The 14136-nt window shown below is 40.8% G+C and overlaps 1 protein-coding gene across 1 annotated transcript; it reads left to right on the top strand.

Annotated features, from left to right (window-relative positions):
* Positions 1 to 5289: 5289 nt before the first annotated feature.
* On the top strand, positions 5290 to 9623 carry LOC112236002 (homeobox protein Nkx-2.1-like). The gene is made up of 2 exons (XM_024404573.2): positions 5290 to 5919; positions 6772 to 9623. Exons 1-2 carry the CDS (start codon positions 5553 to 5555, stop codon positions 7437 to 7439), a joined length of 1035 nt encoding a protein of 344 aa, XP_024260341.1. The 5' UTR covers positions 5290 to 5552; the 3' UTR covers positions 7440 to 9623.
* Positions 9624 to 14136: the final 4513 nt, after the last annotated feature.

The raw sequence follows: 14136 nt of genomic DNA, 5'->3' as shown, positions 1-14136 counted from the left end.
TCTTCCATTTAAGAATGATGGAGGTCACTGTACTCTTAGGGACCTTCAATGCTGCAGCCTTTTTTGGTACCCTTCCCCAGATCTGTGCCTCAACACAATCCTGTCTCGGAGCTCTACGGACAATTCCTTCGACCTCATGGCTTGGTTTTTGCTCTGACATGCACTGTCAACTGTGGGATGTTATATAGACACGTGTGTGCCTTTCCAAATTAAATGCAATCAATTGAATTTGCCACAGGTGGACTCCATCATCATTGAGATGTTTCTACAACCTGATTGGAGTCCACCTGTGGTAAATCCAATTGATTGGACATGACTTGAAAAGGCACACCCCTGTCTATATAAGGTCTCACAGTTGACAGTGCATGTCAGATCAAAAACCAAGCCATGAGTTTGAAGAAATTGTCCGTGGAGGTCCGAGACAGGATTGTGTCGAGGCACAGATCTGGGGAAGGGTACCAAAAAAGGTATTTCAGTTTTTTATTAGTAATAAATTGGCAAAAAAAATGTTGTGGTATTGTTTGTACATTGCTGAGGAATTTTTTTATTTAATCCATTTTAGAATAAGGCTGTAAGGTAACAAAATGTGGAAAAAGTCAAGGGGTCTGAATACTTTCCGAAGGCACTGTATATAATTGTTTTATTACAATTTTTCAGAGGGTGCTGCTACTTCCCCCAGCTATGCCTGTATCTATAACCTCTCACATATATCTTACTGTCATATTTACTCCTGCAGATTTAGACTATGTATTTCTTGCAGTGAAAATATACAACAAATGTTAAATTTGTCTCTGAAACAGAGACATATTTACTTAACCTTTATTTAATTGGGCAAGTCAGTTAGGAACAAATTCTTATCTACAATGAGTTACATAAAAAAAATACATTATTCTGGTGAGCGCTATATTTTGTCTTCTGGGCAACAAGGCAACAAGTTATGACAGGAGAGAAGCCACATGTAACAAACTACACTTGACAAACAAATGGCCTACCAAATGTCGGAAACTACAATATGGCCTACCAAATGTCGGAAACTACAATATGGCCTACCAAATGTCGGAAACTACAATATGGCCTACCAAATGTCGGAAACTACAATATGGCCTACCAAATGTCGGAAACTACAATATGGCCTACCAAATGTCGGAAACTACAATATGGCCTACCAAATGTCGGAAACTACAATATGGCCTACCAAATGTCGGAAACTACAATATAGCCTACCAAATGTCGGAAACTACAATATGGCCTACCAAATGTCGGAAACTACAATATGGCCTACCAAATGTCGGAAACTACAATATGGCCTACCAAATGTCGGAAACTACAATATGGCCTACCAAATGTCGAAAATTATAAGCATAAACGTGTCTAATTTAGGGGTGAAAGTCGCCAGTAGTAAATTATGTAATTATTATGGTGGATGGACCTGCACAGGTAGCCACTTTTTGAAGTGATTTGCTTGACAATCAGAAGAAACCATCATCACACAACACCCATGATATGTGAAATTGAGCTTGAGCACAACGCAAAAACAGTGAAAGGGAAAAGATGTTTACATGGCACAGTATCCCATCCTACATCAGCATATCACAGGCATTTTATCCGGGTTGCTCATAAACGGGATACAAGCTTTTTTCGGGTTATTGTCAACGGGATATGATGTTTAAAAACAGAATAATTGAGTATCCCGAATTGGTGTGCATGTTGGTGTGCATGTAAAGGTTGTCAATGATCTGCAATCCTGATATGTGGGTATATAGGCCTATATGCTATTTCCCTTCTTGATATTGTTTTCAGTAGTATGACACCCCATGAACGATCAGTTCCAAAACAACAATGTGAACCAGGAACAAAGGTTTGGTGCCCCCTCCACGCCCCACTTCAAAGTCTGCTCATTATTCCAGAGGAATTAGCGCGAGCATTTGGACTAATTAACGTTAATTGACCATAATAGCCGTGTTCCAGAACAGAAAAGAGGTCCTGATTTAGATAATTAAAAAATGCTTTTGGAATTCAGCAATTAGTGACGGCATATATCCCAGAGGAAACGCGTTATGATGCTAATTTAGGGTAATTGCATGTAGGCCTCCTACGTGGAGCAGCTGAAGTATCACCGTAAAGTGCGCTCACCTGTCTACGATCAATTATTTATTGAGAGCACCTACGGGATATGAGATTATTGATTATATTAAAATGCGGTTCTCCTTGATAATAATTGTGAAGACGTACGCCATGACAATGGATGTTGTGGCCTACAGTGCCATTGCGGAGATGTTGATATTGGGATGAATTTGAAGAATGCATGGTATACCTGTAGATTAGTTATGTAACCAATTGCTGTGGTGCACTTTGGGTAGAATCCTCACTTGATATGTGTGTGCTTAATTAGTTTTTTAGGCATTGATATCAATGAGCGATTTGTGAGCGAAAGTGGTATTATGCACAATTCTCTTCAGTTTGCAGCAAGCAAACCAAGAGGGAGAACCAACATAATTCAGCCTTGTTTCCTTTGTGATATTATATTATTTCCATTCAACAGTACGCGTGATGGATGGCTCAATGCAATGCAACAAGAAAATACAAACTTTGAAATAGATGCGACCATGTTTTTCAAAATTGTGATTAAAAACTAGACTAAACTGTCTAAAGTTGACATGATGAGAATCACTGATAAGACATTCAATACTTAGTTCTATTTTGCATCATCGCCACCAGAAGACGCTGTCTTGCTGTCTTTCTTAAATCCAATGCAAGTCCTGGACCACGATATCCAACATATACAGGCTTGCGTTCTAATCAACAAGACTGTACTGCTTTCCTGCATTAAACGATGTGTTCTGTTCGACATTACATCAAGGAACATTTTGTTGTCGTTTTAAAATGACGGAGATTTAACTCCAGACTTCACTGCAGTAAGGACTGAGTGGCGCAGCAGTCTAAGGCACTGCATCGCAGTGCTAGAGGCGACACTACAGTCCTGGGTTCGATCCCGGGCTGTATCACAACCGGCCGTAATCGGGAGTCCCATAGGGCGGTGCACAAATGGCCCTGCGTCCTCCGGGCTAGTGGAGGGTTTGTCCTGGGTAGGCTGTCATTGTAAATAAGAATGTGTTCTTAATTGCCTTGCCTGGTTAAATAAAAGGACAAAGCACTGACACGATGACTGCAATATCAAATTTACCACATCTGTCATTTCCTAAATATCTCGGAAATTACAGTTTGTATCTAGTATTTACAAGGTAGGCCTAAATAGCAATATCAGATTTATTTTGCACTCTTAAATGTGCACCTACGAAGTGTACATCCATCCAACATTATATCATATCATAACATATTTCATATTTATCCTAAACTATGAATTTCCCCAGCATGCAGGCTTAAGCTAGGTCAACGGGTAAATCTATAGGCCATGCACGCCCTTACTGACTGTCGACCAATTCCGGTTGAAAAGCCTATAGGAGAGTCATGATAACGAAAAAACGTTACAGTAATGACAATGACGTTATTAGCCTATAGTAAAAGTAGGTTATATATTAGTAATAGTGATAACCGTATTTTTACTATTAGTAATGTTATTGATGTACACAGTAAAGTAGGATACTTGTTCAAAGAATTTGATAATTGTTATAATAGTTCATAATAATAACTATTATAATTATTATAAGTATTCATAGTGGCTGATTTTTGTATATCTGAGTTGTGTATATTGTAGCGTGTCAAGTGATAAAAGTATCTACTCCTTGTAGCTATATACTTTAGTTATTCTACTTTCGTTTATCATTTTGTTTTTCCTTACTTAAATAATACATATGAAAACATGTATTTGGTCATCTTACTAGCATAATAAAACAGCAACCAAAAGCAGAGACATTACTTACAGTCCCAACAAAAGCTAAAACAAACAGTCTGTTTTTATTATTATTATCATTATAATTATTATTAGAATTCGTGGTGTTATATTCCATCTACATGTTCAATGTCCTCAACAATGCAAAATTAGCTACAATTAGCCTTTCTTTCAATAAATTTTGCTGTAACATTTATGTCATGCTCCTTGAATAAAGCGAGCAAAATACTGACCTGTATAAAAGCGCGTGTAAATGGAACTATAGCAAATAGCAAATATTCCTTCCTTTGACATGAAAATCAATATTCAAATTACGAGCAAATACGTTTAGGTCATGCCAGGATTGTGTTATAATAACATTTCATTGGAAAGGTGAAGAGAAAACAAAGCGCATTTGACTTTTACGCAGCCAAGAGAAACCTGATTGAGTTAGAATATTATGTCTCCTTGAGCATCAGGGCGAGAGGCGGATCACTGAGGAGGGTTACTTGGCCTGGTGTGGTTCTCCCTCCCTGCCTGACTTCTGTTGCAGAAGGAGAGTAGGCCTAGAGGTAGGCTACTTCAATTGAGCGCCGTTAACTTTACCTTAGGGTCTCTCCTGAAAAGCATTATATTTTGACTGGCTCATGGGTTTCTGATCTGAGACGACAAGTGGAGCATCTGAATTTGGATTTGGGACGACACGCTGCTCTCACAGCTCTCTCTCTCCTCGAGCCCAAACAATGATATAAAATAGAAAAGGGGGTAATCATTCACGCGCTGCCACTTAACACGCGGATGTGTATTTATTTACTTATCCGTCAATTTTCCTCCCAAGTGCACTTTTACATGTCTGAGTACGATGCGAGCATAATGCAAAAACACGTCTGCAATCAACCAGAAGCCTCTTACGCCCATTAAAAGTCACTAGTTCAAGCTTTTCTCAGAGAACAGAGGCCGTGTCCTAAATGGCACGAACACTCCCTATATAGTGCATTACTTTTGACCAGCAACAGTCAAACATTATCAAAAGTAGTGCACCAAATAGGGAATAGAATGACATTTGGTAAGCATGCAGAGTGGGTTCTCCAGCTCTGAGACTCTCAAGTCCGTCTAGGCCCCTTTTCATCAAGAGGTCCTAGTAAACACCACTACAGTTAATAAAATGCATTGTGGTGCCTGTGCCCACTGCTACCATTATACTGTCAACGACAACACACACACGACAGTATATATAACCCACCGACCTAATGCTACTACAGTAGCCTGATATCAATAGCCTAGCCTATAATACACATTAATAGCCTATGAGACACATTCATGTACATGCAAGTTGGTTATGGTATTGTGGGAGGCTAGCTGCAGAGCTCATGTTGTACCTTGCCCAATACGTAAGTCAAATTATGACTTGGATGCAATGAGGAGGATAGAGCTGCGTTGTATTGTTGCCCTAGTTGGTGATGCCCCGCCTCTGGCTTAAACCTGGCACCCTGCTAAAACAAACGAAAGCCAGCAGCACCAAGCTCAGCCCAGCTCAACTCAGCTCCCACTCAATGCAATTAAGGCGGACTTCAGGCGACTCTCCTACCTACGTGTTCATCTAGCAAGGATCGACGTTGAGACAACAGGAACCAGAGAGAAAGAGGGGCTTTGGTCCAACAAAAAAAAACAGGAGAGATTGCCTAGCCTTCTAATTTCTCCCCTCTCCAACAGCCCAAGAACAATGTCGATGAGCCCTAGGCATACGACTCCTTTTTCTGTTTCCGATATCTTGAGTCCTCTTGAGGAGAGCTACAAGAAAGTAAGTATGGAGAATAACAACTTGGGGTCACCTCTCGCGTCGTACCGGCAGCCGCAGGTGTCTCAGGCGATGATGCAGCAGCACCACATGGGCCATAACGGGACGGTGTCCGCGGCATACCATATGACTGCGACGGGAGTGTCCCAGCTGTCACACACCGCAATGGGGGGCTACTGTAACGGCAACCTGGGGAACATGAGCGACCTGACGCCCTACCAGGACGGCATGAGAGGCAGCGCCACGGCCGCTGGCTGGTACGGAGCCAACACAGACCCGCGATTCTCCACGAGTAAGTAGGCTATACCTTTGAGTTTTACTCTGCATGAAGCCGAACAGGTGAGCGTATAGCTTTTGTTAGCGCATTATCATATTAGCTAGTCTACACTAGTTCCATACGCTCTGGTCTGCACTGAAGTGAGTCATGGAAATTATTACAACTTTCTAGTGTTTTTCTGCTTGTTTTTGCATGAATACTGATATTTTTTCACCAAGAAGGAGTGATTTGATTTGTCAATTTAAAATAAACCTTGCACCTGGCATCAGATATATATTAGGCCTATACCTTGGTTTACCTTGGAGTGTTTGGTTTATTGAGTTTAGTCACCCAACGTGCTGTGCCTTTTTGCCAGTCTACCCAACACTACCATGTTTTAGCAGTGAATAGGGGACTGGGTTCAAAGATAGCTAATTAATTGAACTGTTTTAGTTTGTGATATATTCATAAAAATGTATTAATGTCACAAGGGTGTATGAAGATATAACAAAGACACCTGTTGCTGATTTGTCCCCTATTGTGAGTAGGCTACAGAGGTTTCATGCACCTGTCATGTGGGGGTGTATAATCGAATGATTTATTAGCCTATTATTCTTCAGATTGCAAGGTAAATTAATGGCAATCAATCATGCAACTTCAAATATTTTGTAAACTATATAATTCCGTTCAAATACAAATTATGATTAAGTAATTGTTCCATTAGGAGACAGAACTATGATTACATGATCATGTTAGCCTTTGTTTTAAAGGAACGCTATAGACATATACGCTTTAAATGAATTCACATTATGTATTATGGTTAAAATATTGAAGCAATGTAATTATTGTTTTATTATCATCATCTCAATGGCCTATTTCTGCTTTCAGTCTCGCGCTTCATGGGCTCTTCTTCGGGCATGAACATGGGCAGTATGGGCAGCCTTGGCTCGCTAGTAGACGTGGGGAAAGGCATGGGCCCGCTCTCGAGCACCCCGAGAAGGAAGAGGCGCGTGCTGTTCTCTCAGGCTCAGGTCTACGAGCTCGAGCGGCGATTCAAACAACAGAAGTACCTATCGGCGCCTGAGAGAGAACACCTGGCGAGCATGATCCACCTCACCCCGACCCAGGTCAAAATCTGGTTTCAGAACCACCGATATAAAATGAAGAGGCAAGCGAAGGACAAAGTGTCGCAGCAGCAGATGCAACAGGACAGTAGTTCCTGTCAGCAGCATTCCCCTCGGCGGGTGGCTGTGCCTGTGTTAGTGAAAGATGGCAAGCCATGCCAAGGCAGTGCCCACACTCCCACCACTACTGTCCAGGCCCACCACCAACAAGGTGCCAATGTTATGATCATGTCCAGTAACGGTTCAGGCCTAGGTCAGCACCAGAGCCAACAGGTGGGTAGTGCAGATCACTCTCCAGACCTAGCACAACACTCCGCCAGCCCACCGTCTCTCCAGACCCAGGTAGCCGGCCTCTCTCACCTGAACTCCTCCAGCGCCGAGTACGGGACGGCCCTGCAGTGCTCTGCTCTGTTATATGGCAGGACATGGTGATCTGTTATGCTGCAGGACATGGTGATCTGTTATGCTGCAGGACATGGTGATCTGTTATGCCGCAGGACATGGTGATCTGTTATGCCGCAGGACATGGTGATCTGTTATGCCGCAGGACATTGTGATCTGTTATGCCGCAGGACATGATGATCTGTTATACGGCAGGACATGATGATCTGTTATACGGCAGGACATGGTGACAGCCAGACAAACTATGATCACAAACACACATACAACACTGCTCTCAAAGCTTTTTCAGCAAAGTCACTCAACAGACACGCAAAACAACAAACAAATTGTACTTTGTGTACATTTTGAACAACACCATTTGGTGAATTTTAGTTCATGCTCTTCTAAAATGTAATTGGATATGAGGACAGTAAGTGGAGACGAAAGAAACTCGACAGATGAAGTTATGAGGATATGCGAGTTCAATCTTCGCTTTGAAGGCGGATTTCTTATTTCTGTAAATGATACTGAAACTATACAGGGCTAGTCCTACATCAAGAGGTCATAGGCCCTACTCCTGTGTGTTGGTCATTGGGCTAAAGATCTCAATAGAAAAACTGTGGGTGCTTTTCAATTTTTTTCACAGAAGGCTCTGGTTTATAATAGAATTTAATGTAAAACGTAGCTTGTATATTTCTGTAAAAGGTTTGAATTGAATATATAGTTTTTAGCAATCTGTTGTACAAAGTTTTTAGCGCTATTAATGGTTTGTGGTTGGTTCTTTGCGTCCCATCGGTATTTGTACGTTTTATTTACTTGTAACTTATATAGATAGATATTACTTAAATACAGCCAAACAATCCTATTAATAAATTATGGTAATAAAATTCATTCAGATCCATTTATTGAAATTGTTTTGTATACTGTTTCAGAGAATACATAGGCCTACGAGAAACCTTGTCAAATTATTTTCAGAAAACGAATAGGCCTTTACCTGTAGAAAATTAATATTATAATAATAATAATAAAATAATAATATTATTATTATTGTAGTAGTAATAATAAAGATGATGATTCTAATTATAATAATGGATGATCTTGTCTATAGTCCACTTTAGCTTGTCAATTCAGTAAGTCTCAATTTAGACCGAAATCATTTTTTGCTGTCTTATTATGTTAACTGCACACAATAATGGATTTTAAGCAATGCACGACAAATGAAAACCTGTTTTTGACCAGGTGTGATCGAAATCGTTGTTACTAAGTGTTGCTGTGTAGGTAGGCTAAATTGCTATTAGCCTAATGCTAACTTTTGCCTGAAAGAGCTTAACCCCAATTCCAGGCTCTTTGGTCACGTTTATTAAAGCTACAATCAACGGTTGTCAGTAGATGTGGTTCGTGGTACTCTGTGGCCGTTCCTACAAAACGCGGCGCCTCACAAATCGTGTATTGTGTACACACTATCTCACTTGGATCACGCTGGGTAAACTCAGGCCAGGTCTTTGTGTGCACTCGGCGTCCCTTAGGTTCCTAGCGTTCTTACGTTCTCTGCCTGTTTCTGGTTTGGGTGAGTCATTTAGGTGAGGTCTCGAAGCGTTCTTTTTAACACTGGAAATCAAACACGCGCTGACTAAAAGAACGTCTTATCGACCAAATCCCTTGCCAAACAACAGTATTCTTCTCAAATAACTTCGCAAGACAAATCGCCGTCTCTTATCAGAGGTAAGCATTGTAAGGTCTACACCTGTTGTATTCGGCGCATGTGACAAATAACATTTGATTTGATTTAAGCATACGTTTATCAATAATCGATAAATCAACTGGGGTTGAAATGAAAATAGCGTGCAGTCTTTCATTTTAGAAGTGTAATGTAATTTGCTTATATCAAGTGGGATGACACGGCCCTGGCTCGTCAAGTTATCATTTGCATGCGATGGAGAAGAGATTTTGTGGTTTTTAATTGATTCGAGAATGTTTTAACATATAAATGGTACATTTCAAATGAATTGTGTGGGACGGACCCATAGGTCCATTGTGTGGGACGGACCCATAGGTCCATTGTGTGGGACGGGCCCATAGGCCCATTGTGTGGGACGAACTCTGTGTTCTTGTAATTTAGTTGTAATGTAAAGGACTTGCAACTATTTTGATAGTATGATATTATACACTGAGTATACAAAACATTAAGAACACCTGCTCTTTCCATGACATAGACTGACCAGGTGAAAGCTATGATCTCGCATTGATGTCACTTGTTAAATCCACTTCAATTAGTGTAGATGAAGGGGGGAGACAGGTTAAAGAACGATATTTAAGCCTTGACACAATTGAGACATGTATTATGTATGTGTGCCATTCAGAGGATATATGGGCAAGACAAACGATTTAAGTGCCTTTGAACGGGGTATGGTGCCAGGCTCACCGGTTTGTGTCAAGAACTGCAACGATGCTCGGTTTTTCACGCTCAAAAGTTTCCCGTGTGTATCAAGAATGGTCCACCGCCCAAAGGGCATCCAGCCAACTTGACACAACCGTGGGAAGTATTGAAGTCAACAGACCAGCATCCCTGTGAAACGCTTTCCACACCTTGTCCAGGCCCCGACGAATTGAATTGTTCTGACGGCAAAAGGAGGGTGCAACTTAATATCAGGAAGGTGTTCCTAATGTTTGGTATACTCAGTGTATATTGTTATATATTATTTTAATAATTATATTATAATAATATTTATTATGTTACTGTGATATTATGGGAATTGCAAATATTTTGTAGTCTTTATGATTAGGCAATATGAATAGCCATACGTGCTCCTTCCTAAGTCTGCAAAACATAAGCTATTGAACAACAACCAAAAGGGCTCTCAAAATACTTTAGTCTTTACTGCACCAGGCCCCTAAATACTGTCATTATTTCAGTACGAATATGACGCAAACGGCTACTCATTCGTGCTCTTTATTTTATGCATTAGGCCCACTTTAGACATTATATTTACGTTATGATATTTCACATATTTATGCTATAAACATATGTGACAGAAATTTAGTCCAAGGCTCCATGTTCATATACTGTGCATTTGACCTAAAGGGAATATTAAACCTAATATTTTCAGATTGTGTATGGTTATCTCAATTTATTTTGTGCAATTGTTCATCGAAAAAATAATTGACTTTCAATATAACTTATTGATTTGGACTTTAAGGGCCCAGGTGGTTGAGTGCAATCCCTTCCCTGGCTACATTACAGCGCGGGGTTAGTATGGCAAGCCATTGATGGAAGCACGCCCTTGGTCGCCATTTTTATTTTTTTATTTGAGCGCGAGCTTTCATCGAGGGGAGGTGAATAGTAGCGTCCCATTACAACGGCTGTACCATTATGGCATAGGTGCAGTGATGATGCCCTGTCTGCAACAACAGGTCGCTGGTATCTATCTATTGGCTCAGTTACAGCCGTCATTGCATGTCATTTAAATCTTAACCAATCAACACCGTTCACTTTATCTCCCTAAATATCGTTTTGAGTAAGCTTTGTTTTATACTAAGACTGAAATACGAATCGAAATTCAGAAAATGGGCAACGCAATTAACAGTACACCAGACGTCCAGTTTACTGTGGAGACTTTGCTCCACATAGCACAGCAGTGTGCGTGGATTTTAAAGAGGCACTGATTGTAATGGCTCTCTACTTTTCATTTATAAGAGTCATTAAATCAATCAATATAGCTTTTCGTCGATTATTCTCTATATAAACGATATTGTTCAGCTTCTGCAGTGCCTATTTGTTCTGCATGTGATGTTTGATATTATATCTTGCAACCTCTAGCCTCCAGAATTGTTCTTCCCCAATAGGCTACCTACCTACCAGCGCTCTCATCTTTGTGCAGTGGCTGGCTGTGGCTGCCAGCCAGGAAAATATAAAGCACGTGAGATGCATTTTCAACACACCTGCCGTTTTAGCCTATACCTGCGAAATGGGTAAAAGGAGAACTGGTGGTTTTCTGCAAACGAATGAAGTTTGCTTTATTACAATCCATTTACCAATAATTTGATTATGTAGGTTACTTAGCATAGTAGGCTATCAATACCTGATTGGTCATAATGGTATTGTGTAAATACATTCCAATGTATTGTCAATTTCAATACATTATTTGATACAGCTACTATTCAGTGATCACACTGGAGCACTCTTACAAATTATTTGACACAATTGTCGCCGATCCCGGAATGGAAATTAATTTGGCTGAGATTTTGCACTGTTCATTTAAAGGGAAGTCTGAATCTTTCACAAATACTTAAACGGATTTATGATTATAGCCCAATAAAAGATACATTCCCAAATTTCCTTAACTTCTTTCATTTACAGAGAGATTGAATCCTCTGTCGCCCTTATTATGATCTGTTGCTATAGTCCTACCATTTACCTAAAACGTTAACTTAGTGACAATTCGGGACATTTTCAAGCGACATCTTTTCAGCAGCATCAAATAGAACAGAACAGCGTTCTATTAGGTATTTGTTGGTGTGCTTTTGTTTTGTTCAGGAAGAGCCCCGAGAGGCTCAGGCTCCCATTACCATATCTGTAGCACGGTGTGTGGTCTTTGTGTTGGGCTTGTAGCTGTTTAGAATGACTTGTTTGTTGGAAGCGTGTGTGCTCTCATCGCTCTCTTTAAGGCTTGTCTTTAGACGGTCACATTGTACAACTCTGGCAAGTCCTCCCCACTTTATCGTCCCAAGATCTCCATCAACCCAAAAGCAATTAGTTCCTAATCTCAAGGCAATCATACACTAAATATACAAAAGTATGTGGACATGCCTTCGAATGAATGGATTGGGCTATTTCAGTCACACCAGTTGTAGACAGGTGTATAAAACCGTGCACACAGCCATGCAATCTCCATTGCAAACTTTGTCAGTAGAATTGCCTTACAGAAGAGCTCAGTGACTTTCAACGTGGCACCGTCATAGGATGCCACTGTTCCAACAAGTCAGTTTGTCAAATGCATGCCTTGCTAGATCTACCCCAGTCAGCTGTAAATACTGTTATTGTGAAGTGGAAACGTCTAGGAGCAACAACGGCTCAGCCGCAAAGTGGTAAGCCACACAAGCTCAAAGAACTGGACCGCCAAGGGCGGAAGCGCGTACCGCGTACAAATCATCTGTCCTTGGTTGCAACACTCACTATCGCATTCCAAACAGCCCCTGGAAGCAACGTCATCACAACTGTTCATCTGGAGCTTCATGAAATGGATTTCTTTGGCAGAGCAGCCGCACACAAGCCTAAGATCACCATGTGCAATACCAACCGTCGGCTGGAGTGGTGTAAAGCTTGCCGCCATTGGACTCTGGAACAGTGGAACCGCATTCTCTGGAGTGATGTATCACACTTCACCCTCTGGCAGTCCGACGGACGAATCTGGTTTTGGGCGGATGCTACCTGCCCCAATGCATAGTGCCAACTGTAAAGTTTGGTGGATGAATAATGATCTGGGCCTGTTTTTCATGGTTCGGGCAAGGCCCCTTAGTTCCATTGAAGGGAAATCTTAACTCTACACAATGACATTCTAGAGGATTCTGTGCTTCCAACTTTGTGGCAAAAGTTTAGGGAAGGCCCTTTCCTGTTTCAGCATGACAATGCCCCTGTGCACGAAGTAAGGTCCATATAGAAATGGTTTGTCGAGATCAGTGTGGAAGAACTTGACTGGCCTGCACAAAGCCCTGACCTCAACCCCATCGAACACCTTTAGGATGAATTGGAACGCCGACTGTAAGCCAGGCCTAATCACTCCCAACATCTCACTAATGCTCTTGTGGGTTAATAGAAGCAAGTCCTTGCAACGATGTTCCAACATCTAGTGAACAGCCTTCCCAGAAGAGTGGAGGCTGTTGTAGCAGAACAGCGGGGACCAACTCCATATTAATGGCCATTATTTTGGAATGAGATGTTTGATTAGCAGGTTTCTGCATACTTTTGGCCATGTAGTGTATTTGAGTTAAGTATTTGTTTCCCTTATTTACTCTCATTTAAAATGCAACACTATATAATGAAATACTATATTTAAGACAGCCTATAAGACCTGTGTGGTAACCTCACTATTTCGAAATTGTCAGTGCACTATAGCCATAAGATCACCTCAGTTGAGAATATTTGAGTTGAGGGAGAATGTTAGAATGGTTAACTTCAGACTAAGATGTAGACCTATGATACATCCATCCAATGCTAATCAAGGGGGGGTTAACTTCTGAGTGGAAAAGCATAATTGTCCCCCAACGCATCAAAGTTTTGCTCCTCAATCGATAATTAAATCAAGTGTTACAACTTTTGACCATTTTCACACGCATTTACAATCAGGGAAAGTTTAACAGAAAATGGTTTGGTAAACAAAGCTTTAACAAACTGGCATTTAAAATAAACCAACATAATTTTCACATGTTCTGGAAAGTGCCATATACTATTTGGCCTAAAGCTCAATATTTTTACGCATTTGACTTCAGATATCTTTTAAAAGCTCAAAATCCAAGCTGGCTCATAAATCAATCAGGAGGAGGATGTAAATAAGTGGGTTGATGTAGGTCCTGAAGAGTGCAGGTACCCCAACCGACCGCCCAACTTCTTAGGCGATGTCTACCTAAATTGTTTAGAACTGAGATCAATTGCGAGTCTTGCTACACACCGAACAATATTTGTTTTGAAGACAATTTAAACAAAAATGATAAGCCTACTCGTTTTTTGAAAGTAATATGTTTTGTTATAGCC

This window comes from Oncorhynchus tshawytscha, linkage group LG08, assembly GCF_018296145.1.
Source record: "Oncorhynchus tshawytscha isolate Ot180627B linkage group LG08, Otsh_v2.0, whole genome shotgun sequence".
Taxonomy (NCBI): Eukaryota; Metazoa; Chordata; class Actinopteri; order Salmoniformes; family Salmonidae; genus Oncorhynchus; species Oncorhynchus tshawytscha.
Note: the sequence above shows the minus strand (reverse complement) of the source record. Positions and strands in the feature narration are given on the sequence as shown.